General features: G+C 42.7%; 4 protein-coding genes across 6 annotated transcripts in view; 2 read left to right on the top strand and 2 right to left on the bottom strand.

Annotated features, from left to right (window-relative positions):
• The window catches only part of slain1b (SLAIN motif family, member 1b), a 10,824-nt gene extending 5,188 nt beyond the window's left edge, over window positions 1–5,636 (bottom strand). The window contains exons 1-5 of one of the 2 annotated variants that reach the window (XM_042759011.1): window positions 5,182–5,635; window positions 4,220–4,356; window positions 1,805–1,942; window positions 1,422–1,550; window positions 129–431 (exon numbers count right to left, since the gene is read on the bottom strand). In XM_042759011.1, coding sequence (XP_042614945.1) covers window positions 129–431; window positions 1,422–1,550; window positions 1,805–1,942; window positions 4,220–4,356; window positions 5,182–5,525 — 1,051 coding nt within the window. In that variant the 5' untranslated portion in view covers window positions 5,526–5,635. Of the gene's footprint in view, window positions 1–128; window positions 432–1,421; window positions 1,551–1,804; window positions 1,943–4,219; window positions 4,357–5,181 lie in introns of both variants that reach the window. The other variant, XM_042759012.1, reaches the window with a different exon arrangement.
• Window positions 5,637–6,083: 447 nt separating this feature from the next.
• mtrf1 (mitochondrial translational release factor 1) lies at window positions 6,084–10,299 on the bottom strand. The gene is made up of 9 exons (XM_042759013.1): window positions 9,845–10,299; window positions 9,642–9,730; window positions 8,725–8,806; window positions 8,520–8,627; window positions 8,268–8,440; window positions 8,068–8,185; window positions 6,726–6,862; window positions 6,488–6,586; window positions 6,084–6,399 (listed from the first exon to the last, which is right to left on the bottom strand). Exons 1-9 carry the CDS (start codon window positions 10,131–10,133, stop codon window positions 6,298–6,300), a joined length of 1,197 nt encoding a protein of 398 aa, XP_042614947.1. The 5' UTR covers window positions 10,134–10,299; the 3' UTR covers window positions 6,084–6,297.
• Window positions 10,300–10,449: 150 nt separating this feature from the next.
• On the top strand, window positions 10,450–13,335 carry LOC122145368 (tumor necrosis factor ligand superfamily member 11-like). Of its 2 annotated transcripts, none has more exons than XM_042759014.1 (4): window positions 10,450–11,132; window positions 12,309–12,344; window positions 12,478–12,592; window positions 12,673–13,335. In XM_042759014.1, exons 1-4 carry the CDS (start codon window positions 11,025–11,027, stop codon window positions 13,107–13,109), a joined length of 696 nt encoding a protein of 231 aa, XP_042614948.1. In that variant the 5' UTR covers window positions 10,450–11,024; the 3' UTR covers window positions 13,110–13,335. The 2 variants fall into 2 exon arrangements, with proteins under 2 accessions (XP_042614948.1, XP_042614949.1); XM_042759015.1 differs by having other exon boundaries at window positions 11,010–11,132; window positions 12,260–12,344.
• A 4,990-nt stretch (window positions 13,336–18,325) lies between these two features.
• LOC109059891 (coiled-coil domain-containing protein 122) overlaps window positions 18,326–20,000 on the top strand; it is a 2,946-nt gene continuing 1,271 nt past the window's right edge. Inside the window, exons 1-3 of the mRNA XM_042759010.1 lie at window positions 18,326–18,490; window positions 18,640–18,814; window positions 19,701–20,000. The exon at window positions 19,701–20,000 is cut by the window's right edge and continues 99 nt beyond it. Of these exons, the coding sequence (XP_042614944.1) occupies window positions 18,477–18,490; window positions 18,640–18,814; window positions 19,701–20,000 (489 nt within the window). The 5' untranslated portion in view covers window positions 18,326–18,476. The remainder of the gene's footprint in view (window positions 18,491–18,639; window positions 18,815–19,700) is intronic.

The following is a 20,000-nucleotide window of genomic DNA, read 5'->3' as shown; positions in this document are numbered from 1 at the left end:
GTGTATACTGGACTGTGATTGGTGTTTTCTGGATTCATTTGCATACTGAGCTGTAATGGTGATGTGGTTTCTTCACACGGACTCGCGTCTCTGCTTTAGTTAATGAGTCTAATCACTCATGATCTGACCTGAGCTGCTCCTGAGGCCCGTCTGCGTCTGCGTCTGCGTCTGCGGGGCTGCGCTGGAGCGAGGCGTGCTGCTGCGCGTCCAGTCCCTGATGCTGCTGAAGGTCTGTGAATGCGGCAGCGCTCCGGCTCGACTCAGACGCGGCTGCGGCGGCGGTAACTGACCGTAATCTTCATCATCATCCTCCTCCTCCTCGTTTAGGTGCAAATCTCCGCGCTGGCCGAACTGGAAGGAGAAGCTGGCGCTGCGACGGTTCACAGAGGAGGAGGAGGAGGAGGAAGAGGAGGCGTAGTCCTGACGCAAACCTGACAGAGAAACACCCACGTCACATTCCAGCGTGAAAATACAGTTCTGGAAATATGATTTCTTATGTCAGTCTTGTGGTTTTAGGTGAATATGCACCGCTCGTGTTTAAGATCACGTGGCTTCATCACAAAATATTCAAAATAATCATACAGATGGATGTATTACTGGTATTAATATTCTACATGCACATGCTTTTTATACTCTCTGGTGGTTTAAAGCGCTGGAACATGCTTCCACTCACACATCCTGACAAAATAAGATGATTAAAATAAGATTACAGTCATGCACTTCATTCTGTCGATTTTTTATTAAAATAAAACCATGTTCTACTGTAGCTACAGTATGTTGCCATTCAACGTTGTGAATTTAACTTGTGTGCAAAACTAGATAAACATTTGCGAATAAAGCACATTTATGTTTTCAAAAGAACAAAATCATGACCTTGTGGGAAGCTGGCGCAAAATATAAAAATTAAAAATGAAAGACTCATTTGAGCACGTGTTTTTTTTTATGTACATTTTTAGGAATTTATGCACATCTTGGCATTTCCATCTCGCGTTTTTAATGCAATATCTCTAAATTTGCATAAAAACAGGTGAATGGAAACACAGCTAATGATGAATTCACTCTTTAAAAGAAAGATAAAAAAAGGATTTTTGCAGAAGTATTTTTGGTTCCCCAAAGAACCTTTCAGTGACCTGCTCCTAACAGAACCATGCTTTCTCAATGTGAAGAACATTTTAATAATTGAAAAACAAAGAATGTTTTTGTCACTATAAATAAGCTTTAGTTCATGGATGTCAACAGTTCTTCATGGAATCCAATAAATAACCCTTATAAATGCCTATATTTTTCAGAATGTATATGTATACTGTATAATATTTAAATACACATAAAACTGAAATCCTCTTTTATCATTAAACTATTTTTCAAAATGAATACGTGTGTTAAATGGTCTTATTTTGTTGACTGTGTGGTGTCACACTCACTCTCCTCCTGCAGTCGGGCCATCACCTGGACGTCCGTGAGGTCCTGCAGCCGATAGCCCAGAGTAACAGAGTCATGGTCCGGCTCAGACGCGCTCACATCACCGTCCACACCGCGCCTGACCCTGCGCCCTGAGGAACACCACAAACACACCGGACATCAGCAGCAGGTCAGCGCATCCATAGCATGAGGCCACAACAGCAGGGGATTGGGTGTCACCATGGAGACGGCATCATGTGATGTCAACGATGACGAGACTCGACAGACACACAGAACATCATGTGTTCATCTGTCACGCGTCAGATGTCAGAGGTCATGTAGTGTCTCTCCAGCCTTAGAGCTGTGTGTGTGTGTGTGTGTGTGTGTGTGTGTGTGTGTGTGTTACCTGCTCTCTCACAGGAGGTGCTGCTGGGAAGGGGAGCACAGGGTTTGGAGGAGGGAGAGGAGGTGCAGAGAGGAGAAACTCCAACCACACGAGCACGAGGAAGAGCAGGAGAGGAGAAGCCTGACCTCCATCTACTGACTGAAGGAGACAGATGAACAACATCACCGACCGCTGTGTGTGTGTGTGTGGAGAGTATTGATGTTCATCTACTGACTGAAGGATAAACTGCAGAAAATGCAGCCCTTACCCTGGAAAGCCCATAAATAAAGCAGCTGATACTTTCTAAAACATATTTAGTTTTAGAGAGTAGTTTCATATGTTCAGTTATTTTTGTTATAAGAAAAAAGTTATTTAACCTGTAATACTGTATTATGACCACTTGTTTAAAATCAAATTTCAATACCGTGATAAAAGCATTAGCAATTGATTGCAACAGGAAAATTTGATTTCGGCATATCCCTAACACAAACACACACACACGAGCACTTGTTTAAAATGACACACACAAACTCACACACACAAACTCACACGCAGACACTCTCTCTCTCTCTCTCTCACACACTCACACACACACACACTCACACGCAGACACACACAGGCACTCTCCAGAGTAAGTAGTTGCACACACAAGAGTCAGTCGTTGCACACACATCTCACACACACATACACACACACAACCCACGCACGCACACACACACACACACACACACCACACACACACACACACACAAAAAAAAAAGATATATAGTATCTCTCTGTCTGTCTTTAAAATTATGAGAAAATGTATGTAAAAGCTCATCCAGTCCATTATCAAACACAATATTTCAGCTGAATATATTCATGCACATTAGTGATGGATCTGTTGCACACCCAGCTTCAGTAATAACACGCTATACAGCATGAGCAGCCGACTCCTTTCATGTAAACACAGTTGCTATGGTTACGGCTCGTCTAACCCCCGCCTTCAGTCTGAATATAGCAGCGAAGCCCGAGCCGAGCACCAGCACCGGTTAGTAAAGGGTTAACGCTGTGACCAGCTCGGGTGTCTTTGTGAATGTGACACAGGGTTTATTTAGCCGAGTAACGAGCTTACGACTAAATCCTGAACGCATTACATGCGTCCCAGAGTCAGAGCTGTCCGTCACACGCTCTCATTTACATATTCATGATGGCTCCGCCCCCAGCTCTACTAGCACTAGCTGGTTTAACACTATTCACACACTAGATGAAGCAGCGTTAATCAGATGAAGCTGGTTATTCTGAGCTCCTGTGTTTATATACGGGCCGCATTAAGACGTAGAGCTCAGCGCGTCCTTCCCATAATCCTCCTCGTGTGACCTCAATCGGCCGCTCTGCCCTCGTCCATCACAAACACACACAAACACTCTTCACATGCACTACAAAACAATCTGAGACAATTACAGTAAAAGACCAGCAGCTGTGGCTGCCAGAACTTTACCGTAAAACACGGTACCAACATTTTATAGATTTAACCTAAATTTACAGTAAAAAAAAAGTTAATATGTACAGTATATTTGTATATTTCATTAACAGATTGGCTATAATGTTAAAATTCCAACCTAGTAAAATACGACAATTAGTTTTGGTCAATTTTCAATAAATTTTTCTTTTACTGTAAATTATAAGATGAAAAAAAATCAACAGTACTTTACTGTAAAATCACATGAAGTGTCCCATAAGGTTTATCACTGAATAGATTAAGGGAAATTATCATTAACCAATTAAAAGGTTGTTACCGTAACATTTTTACAGTCTATTACCATTAATATTACTATTATGTTTTACAGTATGTAGCAGGTGAAATTAAAGAGACAGTACACCAAAAAAAAAAAAAAAATCATCATTCTGTCATCATTTACTCGCCCTCAGGTTCTGAAACAACCTACCGCTGACTATTTGATCTGAACCCTGCATGCTTTTGAACTAGACCTGAAGACTCACTTTCATACGCTGACTCTGCAGAGCTTTTACTGTTTTATCTGGTCATGCTTCAGAAGTGTGCTTTAGAATTAAATTAACTTTTGTTGCTCCAAACCCATTAGACTTCTGAACACATATGAAGATATTTATAATATTCTCTCTCTCTTAAAAAAAAAAATGTGATTTGGTTGCATGAACTTTCAATGATGAAAGAATCTTATTTCGTGTTCTGAAGATGAACAGAAGTCTAATGGGTTTGGTGCAACATGAGGCTGAGCAGACGATGAAATATCTTCTCTTTGAGATGAACTGACCCTTGAAAAGTGACATGATTCACTCGTTACGAACGGTCAGCGACTGCATGGATGTTTGTCTCATGATGAAGGTGGAAGAAAAGGCAAATCAATACATTCTGATGTTAGTTTTGGTGTTTTCATGCTGTATTCAGACTCAGTTCTGGTCTGTTTGGCGTACCGGACTCCAGTCTTTGGCCGAGCGAGTGTCGGCCAGCGTCCAGCTCGGGCCGCAGCTGATCCAGAACATGTCGAGTCCACTGCAGAGCGTCCAGACCGGCGCCGGACCGCAGATGAGACCTGGGAGACTCGTAGAGCCTGAGGAGAGAGCAGAGCGGGAATCAGACTCGTCCTGCGCATGAGAGATGTCTGATAGAGGACACTAATCTTCAATCACAAGATTTGGCTTTCATGACTGACCCATGACGCATTTTAAATAAGACGGACGCTTAATCGGCTTCCTAATTACTCAGTTTCCCAGTTTAGCTCCTGTTTTCACCGCACAGTGAATTTTTCACAAACACTGTCCTTCTGCGGAGGATCTGGAGCTCACCTTCATCTGAAGTCTGCTCTGTGCGATACACCTGTGCTGCTGTGTGTCAGGGTTCATGCTTTATAAGTTTGTTCTGCAATGCACTGCACAAAAATCCAGGAGAGCGATCACAGTGTTTAGTTCGGTTTTCTAAAACTCACAGATGCATCTATTTTTCTGTTCTATAACGTGACGGAATCTAAGGTCACTGGGTTTCAGAAAGATAACAGAACACACACACATCAACATATTCTGATCTCAACAGGTTCACTCTGACTGTAGACGTGCACTGAAGACTAGAACAAAGAAGTCCACTTGTGTCTGGCACAAAGCTCATGAACTAGCCCTGAAATCAGACAGAGGTGTGTGTGTGTGTGTGTGTGTGTGTTAAAGTGAAGTGGACTCTGAATCTGGTTCACCTGTCATCTTCACTGCTCCTCATGCTGTTGACTATCTAGGGCAGAGTGTGTGTGTGTGTGTGTGTGTGGAGACAAGAGTTAGACTCGAATGTTTGAGCACTGAAGCACACAGCAGAATGTGGACTGATCCGGATCGTGCTGGTGTTCAGTGTGAATCCAGACTCGGCTCATAATAACACAAAGGAGTCTCACCAGGTCTCGTCAGAGTCTCCGCTCGGACTCACGCTCTCCAGCTCCAGCAGCATCAGCTCGTCCTCTTCATCCTCATCATCTTCATCATCCGCGGCGGAATGCGGCTGGAAATACGGGAACGGATCGTCCGGCGGGAAATACTGGCACGCGAGGCTCGGCGCCGGGCTCGGGATGCAGCGGGAGGTCGCGCGCAGGCACGCCGGCGAGGGCGGCACATTGTTCGCGCGCGCCCGCAGCTGCTCGTTCTGCCGCTCCAGTTTCCGCACGAGCTCCTGCAGCTTCTGCACCTCCCGCTCGGCGCGAGCATCCGCCATCATCCGCGGCTTCAGCACCGCCGCCTCCATCCGCGCACCGACACACACCCGCTGAAGATCACCGAGGAAGAGCGCGCGCGGTCAGCGGCGCCACAGTGCACGAGAGACGCTCAGCCAATGAGAGACGAGACTGTCACACTCTCTCCACCCAACACACACAAATATATATAGTCTCTCTCTCTCACACACACACACACACAGTCTCTCTGTCATCTTCACTGCTCTCACACACACACACACACCACCACACATGTGTGTGTGATCTTCACTGCTGAGTGTGTTTTTGAGTGAGTGTGTGAGTGAGTGTGAGAGTGTGTGAGTGTGTGTGTGTGTGTGTGAGAGAGAGAGTGTGTGTGTGTGTGTGTGTGTGAGTGTGGGTGTGTGAGTGAGTGGGTGTGTGTGTGTGAGTGCGTGTGGTGTGAGTGAGTGGGTGTGTGTGTGTGTGTGTGAGTGAGTTTGGTGTGTGTAAGTGTGAGTGTGTGTGTGAGAGAGTGGGTGTGTGAGGCTTTTTGTGACCTGCAGAAACACGTCATGTGATGTGACTTTTCCAAATAAATAGTAATTGAAAAAAAAATTATCTCAAAAATGTTTAAAGCACTGTTATTTTATTTTTAACATCACACTTGTGCTGCACACATTTGAGCTTCATTACTGGAACATCTGCAGTGACTCTGACAAACTCAGACATGAATCATAAAAGTATAAAATATAATTTAATGAAATATGCACATAACACTTCAGTCATGAAGACACAATATTTGCTCAATATCTTGATGTCAGTGATTTCTCTTCAGGCTGTTGATCAGCTGATGTTCTGCACCAGTTTCAGCAGAGCTTCTCTCTCATGGTTCTCCTGCAGGAGTCTGAGCACCTCCTCCAGAGCCTCACCTCCCCTCATGAACTCCTAACACACACACACACACACACACTTTCTAGGGTTACGCGACAGATGCAGCACAGGCTTCATTAGTGCAGCAGGTTCAGAGCGTTACCTTGATGTCGCGCGTCACATAAGCGATCCTGTGGTCCGTCACACGATCTTGACTGAAGTTATAAGTCCGAATTCTCTCCGACTGAGATCGAGTGCCGACCTGAGAGACATAAACACATTTACAATGTAATAAAGCCTGTTCACATTATTAAACGTCATTATAAATCGTCTAAACTCTAGAGTATAACTGCAGTAAAGGGTCGCTTGTTGTATTTGGTATGATCTGACAGGTAACTCACCTGTTGTCTGCGTGCGGCGTGCGTCTGCGCTCTCTGGCGTCCCATGATGCTCTGGTACAGTCGGGCTCGGAGCACACGCAGCGCTGCGTCACGGTTCTGCAGCTGAGAGCGAAACTGCTGGCATTCAGCTACTGTTCCTGAAAACAAGAGAGAGTCCAGATCACATGATAATCTAGACCAAAACAAGAACCAGACCAGTCAGCACTCTTCAAAGTCATCTGAAACATCCACATTCAAGCCCCTTTCACACTGAGATTCCGGATTATACACCGGTAATGTGTCCCGGCAATTGTTCCCGGATCGTTAGATTTTGGTTCATTCACACTGCCAGTGATTTCCCAGAATCTGTGCGTGCATTCACACACAAGCCGTAAAGGTCCTGTAATAACACGCGACATCAGGATGTGATGTGTAATGTACGAGTCGAAAACGCTAGGCACATTAACTTTCACTTCAGCTGGCGAACGATCTCAGCTTCAGCACGGAGAGTGAGGAACTAACTGATCTCTGCTTCGTTACAGTTTGCACATATTTTTTGGGATGTGATACGCTGATCTGCCTTCAAACACCTGGTAAAAGAGTTGCTGAATAACATGCGTCATCACTATGACACGGCATTAGTTTTGGCTTTTGTTCTCACAGAGCTCGTTCCAGGACTGAACCCGGCAATGTTACAGTACACCAGCTCAGACGCACCTGTGGCAGGACACTAGCTCAGACGCACCTGTGGGCAGGACACTATCTCAGACGCACCTGTGGCAGGACACTAGCTCAGACGCACCTGTGGCAGGGACTAGCTCAGACGCACCTGCGGCAGGAGACTATCTCAGACGCACCTGTGGCAGGACACTAGCTCAGACGCACCTGTGGCAGGACACTAGCTCAGACGCACCTGTGGCAGGACACTAGCTCAGACGCACCTGTGGCAGGACACTAGCTCAGACGCACCTGTGGCAGGACACTAGCTCAGACGCACCTGCGGCAGGAGACTAGCTCAGGCGCACCTGCGGCAGGACACTAGCTAGGACGCACCTGTGGGCAGGACACTATCTCAGACGCACCTGTGGGCAGGACACTAGCTCAGACGCACCTGTGGGCAGGACACTAGCTCAGGCGCACCTGTGGGCAGGACACTAGCTCAGATGCACCTGTGGCAGGACACTAGCTCAGGCGCACCTGTGGCAGGAGACTAGCTCAGGCGCACCTGCGGCAGGACACTAGCTCAGACGCACCTGTGGGCAGGACACTAGCTCAGACGCACCTGTGGCAGGACATCAGACGCACATGTGGGCAGGACACTAGCTCAGACGCACCTGTGGGCAGGACACTAGCTCAGGCGCACCTGTGGGCAGGTGAACTGCGCGGACGGCGCTGTCCGTGGTGTTGACGCTCTGTCCACCTGCGCCGCGTGATCTGAACGTGTCGATGCGCAGGTCTTTAGATGCGATCTGAATGTCCACCTGTAGAGTTGTTAAACATCATAAGACTCACAACAGAAGTAAACACACACAATGCTATTCAAACGCTGGAGCGTGGCCTGACATCACGTGGCTGCGGCAGCACTATGACCGTCATGGTTCCCGTGTGAATGCGCTGCATGCGTGACGACAGACCCACTTCAGGAATCCTTTGCACTCGGTGCGTCCCGCCCTCGAACTTCAGCCAGCGGTACACAGACCCTCCGGAGATCCTCACGGCCGCGTGATGGACACCACCTGACGTCACACACAAACCATCAGCCACACTCAACACACACACACACAAACAGAGAGGATGATGGGTAACGCAGCGTACCGTAATCTGCCGGAGTGTAGTTGAAGAGCTCAAAGTCCCAGTGTTTGTAGGAGGCAAAGCCCTGGTACATATCAAACATCTCTCTGGTGAACTGCTGGCAGATGTCTCCTACACCAACACACACACACACACACACACACACACACACACAAGCATCAAACCGCCATCAGAGAACAACTCGCATCTGATCTGAAGATGATCAAACCTCCGGTGGTCCGTCCCGCTGCCACCTCCAGGATGACGCTTCTGCTGTCGAGATCATCAGCGGGAACCAGCGTCTCTATCAGCTGAGGACATTAAATCAACACTGACGCGCTTTAATTTCTTTGGTCACAATTCCTTAAAAGAACAGTTCACCTAAACTGAAGATGTGCTCACCCTCAGTTCATCTGAGATCAGGATGAGTTTGTGTCTCAGCAATGGATGCTCTGCAGTGAATGGGTGCCGTCAGAATGAGAGTCCAAACAGCTGATAAAAACATCACAATAATCCACAAGTAATCCACAGCACTCCAGTCCATCAGTGAACATCTGGAGAGGACAAAAGATGAAACAAATCCAGCATTACGATGTTTTTAACTCAAATACATAGAGTCTATAATCCATAATAACACTTCCTCCAGTGAAAAAGTGTTCTGCTGTGAATCAGGACATCAAAATCTGCACAGATGTTTAGCAGCGTTTAAACAGCTCTAAACAAATATGTGGCTGGATTTTCGGTGAGAGACGACAGCAGATGCACTTTTTCACTGGAGGAAGTGTTATTATGGATTATGAACTCTATGTATTGGATGGATTATGGACTCATAATTATGCAAGAAGCAACGGACTGAAGTTAAAAATATCTTAATGATGGATGTGTTTCATTTTGGATTACTTGTGGATTATTGTGATGTTTTTTATCAGCTGTTTGGACTCTCATTCTGACGGCACCCATTCACTGCAGAGCATCCATTGCTGAGACACTGATGCAGTGCTACATTTCTACAAACCTGATGAAGAAACACACTCATCCTGATCTCAGATGAACTGAGAGTGAGCACATTTACAGTTCATTCTCATATTTGTGTGAACTGTTCCCTAAACACTTTCTGACTGAGAGGTCAAGTTCTAAAGTCCAAACCTCCTTGTTCAGCTTCTCTGTTCTTCTGCTCAGCTCTTCATGTTCCTCTCTCAGGAGCGAAAGCATCTGCTGGTCTTCAGCTCTGGTGTCTATAACACATGAAGAACATTACACATAACTCCTGGTAACAACTACAGCTTACAGATGAATAACGAGCTGAGGGGTCAGTAGCTCGGGTCAGTTATCTGCTGAGAGTCACTCACTGTGAATGAGGGTCTGTATCTCTGTCAGATCTCTGAACACTAGTTGTGTTTTCTCAAAAGCCTTAACCACCTTCGACACTTCGACTAGCCGCAGGTTTAACTCTCTCCTGTCAGACTCTGGCACCTGTCCGCTCTCTAAACGACTAGAAATACACTTCTGCTCGTCGATCACGCGTTTAATGTGTCTCTGAACCAACTCGTTCTGCAGGAGATCGTCGGTTTTGTGTCCGATTGATCTGCAGATCCTCACCGTCTGAAGGCGAGGCGCGAGCCGGCACAGAGCCGCCATCACTCGCGTTAACTAACCATTACAGCAAACAACCAATCCAGACTGAGATCGATTAATACATCGGTGAATAATGACAGTCCTGTGTTAGTTCACATCCATAGGTAGTCCAAACTACAGGTCAGTCAAGCTCACGTGGCCATCGAAAACAGGGACTAGGACACGCACTGGGCGGGGCTTAGTGACCGGCGTTGTCTCTGATTGGTCAAATGTGATGTTTATTTCCTTGTGGTTCCTGTTACTTTTCTCAGCGCTGCTGAGGATGGTCTAATCACAGTCGTTTGTGTTTACCGGTTCATTTTCTGGAGATTGCAGGGAAGGATTTTCATTTTTTTAAATGTATTCATGTTAGCTAACTGTATGATCTTGAACTGTTAATTTGTGAAATGAACATTACTTGGACACATTCACTTCTGGTAACAGATCGCTTTTTGTAAAGCTGCGCTGGAACGTTGTGAAAAGCGCAATACAAATAAATTAGAATTCAATTATTTGACCGAATTAATTAATTGGCGTCGTGTAAATGTTTCTAATAAACGGAGAGCTGAATTTTTCGACCCCTAGTGGACAAAACCCATGAAAACAAAGACAGGAAACGCCGCCATCGCGTTGACTCATGGGATTTGTAGTCCATATGCGTGTGATGTGTTTCAAAGCATCTGCTCACTCGATCACTCACTGTTCCTGCACTTATTTCACTCATATGAGTTCAGTCCAGCGTCACGTGAGAGACACACAGACAGCTCACTATAAATGATTGATAGCGCATAAACTCCTCATTCTGGTTCCACCGAGCGGATCAGCAGTAAGGACAGCCCTCGGACAGAGAACGCAGTGATCGGAGGCTGCACTAGTGCACTGGACTCCGTAGTGTGCACTGCGCCATCAGTCAGTATGGACGCGTGGAACGCGCGCGTGCTCGCGGCAGTGACAGTGATCGGATTCATTCAGTTCGTGTCCACTGTGACCCTCCTGCTGCACTTCACTGGACACATCACACAGGTACTGCACACTGCACACTGCACTAAACAACACAGGTACTGTGTGTGCTTTCTTGTGTATGGACTTTACGGGATTCTGCATCTATGCATCTAGAGTACACGCTTATTTAAGGAAAAGTGGTGGGGAGACTGAAGTAATCAAAAATGTATAATTTTAATATATATTTCAATAATCATAAGCTGAAAACTGGTCTTTGAGCTATTGCATTCATTTCATATTTGATAGATTATGCAACATTGGCATTATTATTATTGAACTGAATCAAAACCTGAAGTGAATAATAAAAATACTCTTAAATATTACATCTCAAAGCACTTTATATAAACAAATAAAACAACAAATACACTATATAAAAATTATAAAATAAGCAAGAAGAGAAGAAATGCACTCAAAACACTTAAAAATAGAACAATTTGGAATTAATTCAAAAATTCAAGTAAAAGCTACCCAAAAGAAATGAGTTTTAAGACCAGATTTAAAAGAAATGCCAAGGGATTTCACTTGAGTTATCTCAAGAGTAAAGAAAAAGAAAACTCTCCCACCGATCTTAAATGGTTTGATGGTTAACAGACCAGTTTCAGATGAATGGTCATGTATTGGGGTGTAGGGAGTTAAAAGCTCTGACAAATATTGAGATGCCAAACCATGCAAATTTTATAATTAGTAAGCATCAGAATTTTAAAATCAACCCTAAACCTAACAGGGAGCCAATGCAAAGCTCCAAAACAGGAGTGATATGATCTCTATCCCTAGTTGATCTGAATAATGACGCTATTGTCTTCTGTATTCTGATGAATTAACACTGTTCATTAACGTGAGGCTGCTTCAGAGCAGTCTGTATGGTTAAAGTGCACTATAAATAAATGTGACTTGATTTGAACCATGATTTTAAAATGTCTTATGTAGAAACCATGAAGGATTTGCTCAGGTAAACCCAGTTATATTTAAATGCGTGTGATCTAAAGCTCACAGATGAATGCGGTGTTGATCTGCAGCGGTGAGTGAGTTCATGTTTTAATGGCTTCTTCATGAGTGTGAATCTGGTGGATCTGCAGGGGGTTTGTGACTCATGACCGTGGAGTCATTGATTCCCATCAGTACTCTGCGTTTCTCCTGCTTCTCATTAGGATGCGACTGAAGACGGCTTGTTTACTGCCTGTTTCTAATCTCTTCCAGATAGATTCAGTCACAGCGCTGAAGAACCACTCCGAGGTATGAGGTTTTGTGTGCTTGCTTTTCAGTTGTTTGTTTTTGTTGTGTGAAGGGTCATCCATTTTCAATTTTCGGAAAACATCAGTCTAAAGATATCAGAAGACGTCTGATGTTAATGTGAGTTTTTAAACAGGCGGTTATTAAAGAGTCTATCCTGAGTGAGAGACTAACACATGACGAAGAGAAGAAACGCAGACGGTCGTCACCAGCTGCTCACCTGCCCATCAGACCATCCAGACAGACACAAAGTAAACACCGCTCAAATCTCTAGAAGTGACTCTGTCTCTGCTGTACATGTGAGTGTTTTACGTGATAATGTCGCTTTCAGGAGATGTTCATGCCACGGTGCTGCACTGGAACCCTGACCAGGGTCATCTCTCGCACTTGGGCTACCGCCACGGACGGATTCTTATCCAGAAGTCGGGGTTGTACTACATATACGCCAAAACCTGTTTCCGTCACTATGAGAGCCTGGAGACGGACTCTGGATCCGGTCCGGGTTCGTCTCAGACCGCTGTGCAGCTCATCCAGTACATTCATCAGGAGCGCTTCTCTCGGAGCGCGGCGTCCAGCTCGTCGGTGCTGATGAAGACGGGCAGCACACGCGTGTGGAGGAGAGGAGGCTATCACATGTGCTGTCAGCAGCAGGGCGGCGTGTTCTCACTGCGGCCCGGAGACGCTCTGTACGTCAGCGTGTCCAACTCCTGGATGCTGGACCCCGAGGCTGAAGGAAGCTACTTTGGGGCTTTCAGGATCAGCAAATGAAGAAGCGTGACTCTCTGTGAGGGGAAACGGCTCAGTGTGGATTTTCAAATTTAAAAAAATAGCATAACCATTTACATAACGTACATATTTAGTTAGGGATGTAACGATTAACCGCAAACTGGCTGAAAATCAATTCAAGTATGTGATGATTCAAATCGGTTGAGATGCTGAACAAATCACGATTCATTTAGTGGCAGGAGATTATATGAATATATGTCTGAGAGGAACTTACTGTCTTTAGAAAAGTTTATTTTCTTTTCATCTTGTCTCTGTATAAAGCATATTAAAGTTCATAAGTGCAGCGCTGCTTTGTTTACAGCGGTAACCAAGGAAACGCTTTAAGCTCCACCTGCTGCGGTTTTCATAAGTGCTTTGTTTACAGTGGTAACCAAGGAAACGCTTTAAGCTCCACCTGCTTTAGTGTTCATAAGTGCTCTGTTTCTTTGATGAAATTAATGATTATTTTTATGATTGATTGTTATGTTGATTGTTTTTTTGATTAATCGATGAATCGGTTTATGTACTTATATTTTAGTTTTGCCCATTTTTTCCCCAAGTAAATTATTAACAAAAGGGTCTTTATCATTCAACATAGACTTTTTAGAGATTTTTTAACATTTTTGCATTGTCATATCCTCATCAAAAACATACCTGGAGTTGTGTTTTATTATGTTAGTTATCCTTTGTCGAACTCTTCTGCAATCAAAACACTGACCCATACATACTCTAGCAAATTTCACAAGGAGGTTTCAAATAATGTTTTCACCATGGCAGTCTTTAGGGCTCCTAAAGTAGTTTAACATCCCGAACAAAGCTTATTAAGGAATCTTTCAGAACATATCATCACGAAGAATAAGAATAAAACAGAATTAAAATTGCAGTAAATTGCATTTTATTATTTTTTTCCTGTAAACACACAGCTTATACCTGGGAAACAGCTTTATAGCTTCTGCTGTGAAATTGTAAACAATCCTTCGAATAAAATCCCAATGGCATCAAACCTGAATGGAATTCACATTTTGAAGTAAAATTTAAAGTAAAATCCATCAGAAGGTTGTCCAGAAAAAAAATTGGACACACAAAAAACCTGCTGTGTGAAAAAGAGCAGTGAATGCTTAGAAAAAAGGTGCATTTCAAATACATTTAAACATTAACCTCTCTCAATAAGTCATAATTAGGCTGCAAGACTGAATTATGAACTGGTAAACGACAAAGCTTTAAATGTTAATTGTTAAAAAGCAATGTTATCAGCTTTTACGACTAAACATTTGCAAACAACATTGTACTGCAGAATCTACACAAATAAAAGTCTTTGCACACTGTGATTTTCATCGGATTTAAATATGTAGTGGTCCTTATAACAGTGCAAAATTCAAAAATGTAATAAAGCGATAAAATGTTAACAAAACAGCTTATGCCTGAACTGACAGGAATTCGACTACCTGTGGGGAATGAGGCAGAACACTATTCACTCATTATTTGAAAAAAACTTTGCATTGCAGTGCAAAAAGGTCAACATGTCCAAATGTTCAGGGCTTAACAGTTAGGCTTGCTCTCTTTTTGCTCCCACACTTTGGATGACTTCGTCCGATAAGTTTTATCTTCCGCTTTTTTTCTTTTTCTTACTCGAGCTTACTCCACTGCCGCCTGCCTCACCCATCACGCTGAATGCTGCAGAGAGACGCTGTGCGGGAAGCACGTGACATAAAACGAGGCCAGCTATTGGCTATTTTCTACTTCTCCTGCTGTACTGGCTGAGTAAAACCTCCGGTGGCTCATTACTGCCACACTTTGGTCACCGCAGATTTAAAATATGCACGAAATGAGCCGCTTACGGCAAATAAAAATTGTTTAGCAACGAATCGATTACTAAATTAGTTGACAACTATTTTAATAATCGATTTTAATCGATTAAATCGATTAGTTGTTTCAGCTCTACTTTGTTTACAGCGGTAACCAAGGAAACGCTTTAAGCTCCACCTGCTGCAGTGTTCATAAGTGCTTTGTTTACAGCGGTAACCAAGGAAACGCTTTGCGCTCCACCTGCTGCAGTGTTCATAAATGCTTTGTTTACAGCGGTAACCAAGGAAACGCTTTAAGCTCCACCTGCTGCAGTGTTCACAAGTGCTTTGTTTACAGTGGTAACCAAGGAAACGCTTTAAGCTCCACCTGCTGCAGTGTTCATAAGTGCTTTGTTTACAGCGGTAACCAAGGAAACGCTTTAAGCTCGTTCAGCTTGTCTGCTGTTTCAGTTTCATGCAGATATTTTTATGTATAGTTTCACAAAACTGAAGTCAAACCATTCAGTTTTTGCTTCAAATTTTGTAATTATACAATCTGATTTAGATTAAAAACTGCTCATGTTGCATGTAGGCAGCATCTTTGTTTGGATCATGATTAAAATGCAGTGGTTGCCTCTCATTTTAAATGGAAAGAGCACATACAAAGCCTTATTTTGTTTATATGAAGAGATTTATTTTGTGTTATTTATTTGATTTGGGGTTTGTTTTAAAGTTTCAATTTAGTTTTGTTATTTACATTTACATTTTGTTATTTAGCAGATGCTTTTATCCAAAGCGACTTATAATTGAGGACAACAGAAGCAATCAAAACCAACGAAAGAGTAATAATATGCAAGTGCTATATTAGTATATTATTATAGTGTTACATTTCAATTTCACAAAGAAATGTGCAGCATTTTGTTCAAGCAATAATAAAAGGATTTCTCATTTTGTAACCCTAACCTTAAATGGTGAATCAAATCGTGAGTTGAGTGAATCGTTACGTCCCTATATTTAGTTTTATATTTAACTGGATTTAAATTAATTGTATGCTCAGTCATACTAATAAACTCCTGAAGTGCTTTTCTCTGGTGGATGTGTGTGATGTGATGAACAGCGGTCCTGTTTTTCTGTATGATTATTTATGAGTCGGTCTTAACTGTTCTCAGCAGTACGTCATTATTGCGTAACAGCAGCAGAAGAAAACAGCCGTGTTGAGAAACACACAGTTCTAGAGCAATCACGACTTCGGCCCATATGTGTCTTCAGCAGGATTAGTGGTTACATGCTTCAAGACTATGTGTGTGTGTGTGTGTGTGTGTGTGTGTGTTTTAATATTATATGAGATGTTTTAACATAAAGTCCAACATGTCAACTCTTAAATGCTTTTAATTTGCTGTCTTCAGTTATAGACACATGATGTATTTTTACTTCTTAATCCTCATGTTGAGGACTTTCAAGTTCACAATTATTAATATTATCAGACTAAAACATAATGACTTTGTTTAACAACTTAACAAAAACTGTCCCACCTTCTTACACTTGTGGTGTTCTATAAGACACAAAAAATGTCTTATACATTTCTTGATATGCTGTATTATCACCAAATACTGGATTCAATCTTTTTATCAACATGTTTTCTTTTAATTAGCACAGGTTTTGTATCTCTCTGGAGCTGATCTGAACTTATGCACCTTTTTGAGCAGAAAAAGCATTATTTGAGGATATTTTTTGGATATAGCTCAGATCAACCAATCAGTTCCAAAAAGAGATACAAACCTGTGCTAATTAAAAGAAAACAAGTTGACAAAAAGACTGAATCCAGTATTTGATGAAAATTTTGATGCAATTTTTAAAAGGCTGGTCATTTTTAAAGGTAAAGGATTTTCAGCACAAACAGGTTAAGAAATGTTCTAAAATACTGCAGCAATCCTGCCATGAACTGAAATACCATCAAGTATTTTCACTTTGATTTCTTAGCTTCTGCAAGGTAAATTATGGATATTTATTTCTTTGATTGGCTGTTTGGATGATCTGTGAAGCTGTGTCAGGATGCGTGATGATTCAGCACCACGGTCAGCAGCTGCAGCCCCGCGTCCTCTGAGATCATATCTGACCCTGCAGCACAAAACAGTCTTAAGGGTAAATTTCTCCAAATTGAGATTAAAACATCATCTGAAAGCTGAATAAATAATCTCTCCATTGATGTATGGTTTGTTAGGAGGACAATATTTGTCTGAGATACAACTATTTGAAAATCTGGAATCTGAGGGAGCAAAAAAAATCTAAATATTGAGAAAATCATCTTTAAAGTTGTTCAAATGAATTCTTAGCAATGCATATTACTAATCAAAAATTAAGTTTTGATATATTTACGGTAGGAGATTTACTAAATATCTTCATGGAACATGATCTTTACTTAATATCCTAATGATTTTTGTCATAAAAGAGAAATGTATAATTGTGACTCATACAATGTATTGTTGTCTATTGCTACAAATATACCTGTGCTACTGATGACTGCTTCTGTGCTGCAGGGACGTATTTCAGCAGAAACAGAGCTGTGACGTGAACAACAGGGACGCCGGCGGATCGTTCGGGAAATACCCATCTCAGCGTCTCATCCTGTTTGTGTCCAGAAAACACAATGTGTGACACTTCCTCCGACATGAGCAGGAGCAGAAATAGACGGCAAACAATCGAGCGCAGGCCGAAGACATGTCAGAAATAGGAGAACGGGGTAAACAGTGTCTGTACGAGAGCTGAGGATCTAGATCAAACACAAGAACACACAGACACGTCAAACAATCCAGCCTCTGATCTGCAGCAAGATTTACTCTGAAATAACATCTGAACATCAAACACAGACATAAAGACTGACCGCAGGCCACTGAAACCGTGAGATCCAGACGCCAGGCAAACCTTCTCAAGACGCCGCAGCAGGTCCTCACTGTGTATTCAGCTGCGATTATAAAAAAACAGTGTGTCCACAATCATATATCAGACCCATCTGAGCTGAGACTGACCGGACGGGCCCCAGAGATCAGGCTCAGCGTTACTGTGTTACTCACTTTAAACTCCACATCTAAACAATAAAAGGCTTATAAAGAATCAACTCTTCAGGCAAACATATAAATGATAACATACTTAAAATATCAAACCATTGTTCTGACAAACAAAAACCTGACATTCCTGACCCGAATGAAAACACTGTGCTCAGATCAGATCAAGCTTCACCTTCATCACACAGTGACTCTTCATGTATGTCAGTGATTTATTATACAGAGACTTAAATAAAAACGCGCTTATCTGTGATGTTTTGAACAGTGTAGCATAATAAATTCTGCTTTTGTAAATATATTGTCATGGTAATGTTATGATTTGACTTCCGATAGTTCTAAACGCATCAGATATTACAACAAAAAAATTATAAATGTAAAAGAGTTTATTCTATAATCACATTATATTTGTAAAATGACTGGCTATTATTGGTAATAAAAACATAAATTATTATTATTATTTATTGTATTTCTGTTGTTTTATTTTACACGCACGCGCACGCGCTCTTCGTGTTTCCCGCCGAATAATGGAGGATCACAGGTAAACGTATCAGCTGTACCTTACTTCTTACAAAATAAGTAAATTACTATCAGATCAGAGAGTAACTGGCGAAATTGTATTTAATGTTAGATAGCTAATAGTTGAGCTCGTGTTTCGGCGCTCGTTTAGTGAACAGCTTTTTCTGACAGGACCGAGATGTCTGAAGACCGCGTCCCGGATCCGCTCATCACGAGCTCACAGACCGGTCTGTTGTTCAGACAGAAGGAGTTTCCTCTGAACGACGCGCTTCAGGAGCTCCTGCAGCAGGGGGCGACGCGCGCGCGACAGCTGAGGGACGCGCAGCGCGAGCACGACGCACTGCAGGTTCCTCACTAATAAACACTCACAGTCTGTGTGCACACATTTCCGCACGCAAGACAAAAAAAAGTTTGTTAAGTATAACTTTAAATGGCAACATTGTGACCAAGTCGAAATCACGACATTAAAAACAGAGATAAAAAGCAGAAATTGGCATACCAGGCCAAATCTAATGTAAAAAGCAAGCAAATTATGAGACAAAAAGTCATAATTATGAAACAAAAATGTGAAATTATGGCATACTAAGCTATATAGACTAAAATGTAAGTCTGAGCTGAAAGAGACTTGCACTGATTGATCTTAAAATATGTCAGCGCTCCTGTTTTGTCTCAAGATGCACACCAGTGATGTTTATGAAAATGCTATAATTAAACGACGGCCAAATCCTGGCTTGTCTAAGCCCTGTCTGTGAAACCGGGCTATAAAGTCTTAATTATGAGATAAAAAGCTGAAATTATGACTTTGAAAGTCAAAATTGACATACCAAGCTGAAATTGACATAAAGCGTTGAAATGATGGCATACTATAAGATAATTGTGTGCATATTGTTGAGATAAAAAGTTGAGATTATGACATACTAAACCAAAATTTACATAAAATGTTATGAGATAAATTATGAGATAATTTTTTTATTTATTTTTTTAATTATGAGATTATTATTATTTTTTTTATTTTTTTTGCCTCTGTCATAATTTTGACTTAAGGCATAATTGTAACTTTTTTTTAAATGATTTTCATGCCATCATTTTTACTTTTCGGTCATCATTTAGATGTTTAAAGTCATAACTTTGACATTTAAAGCCATAATTTTGACTATCTGATAATTCTGTCTGATTTTATCCTTCCACCTGAGCCAGGTGTTGTGGATGCTGAGGTGTTTGTGTCCCATCAGGCATCTCTTCTGCAGCTGGACCGGAGCTGTGAGGCTGTGTGCTCTCAGGTGAAGCTGAAGGAGAAGATGCTCACTGCTCTCCAGTGTGACGTGGAGCAGCTCCAGCGCGGCGTCCTCCGTCTGGACGCACAGATCCACAGCGTCCTGCTGGAGAACCTGGAGCTCAGACACTGCACCGAGGAGCAGACGGAGCGCCGCGGCTCACAGCAGACGGAGTTCGGCTCGCACCGCGGCCGCATGAGCGACTACAGGACGGCCGTGTGTCTGCAGGACAGTCGAGCGCAGCTCCATCAGGAGCTC

The sequence above is a fragment of the Cyprinus carpio genome, chromosome A6 (genome assembly GCF_018340385.1).
Source record: "Cyprinus carpio isolate SPL01 chromosome A6, ASM1834038v1, whole genome shotgun sequence".
Lineage (NCBI taxonomy): Eukaryota > Metazoa > Chordata > Actinopteri > Cypriniformes > Cyprinidae > Cyprinus > Cyprinus carpio.
This window is presented reverse-complemented; position numbering and strand designations above follow the sequence as displayed.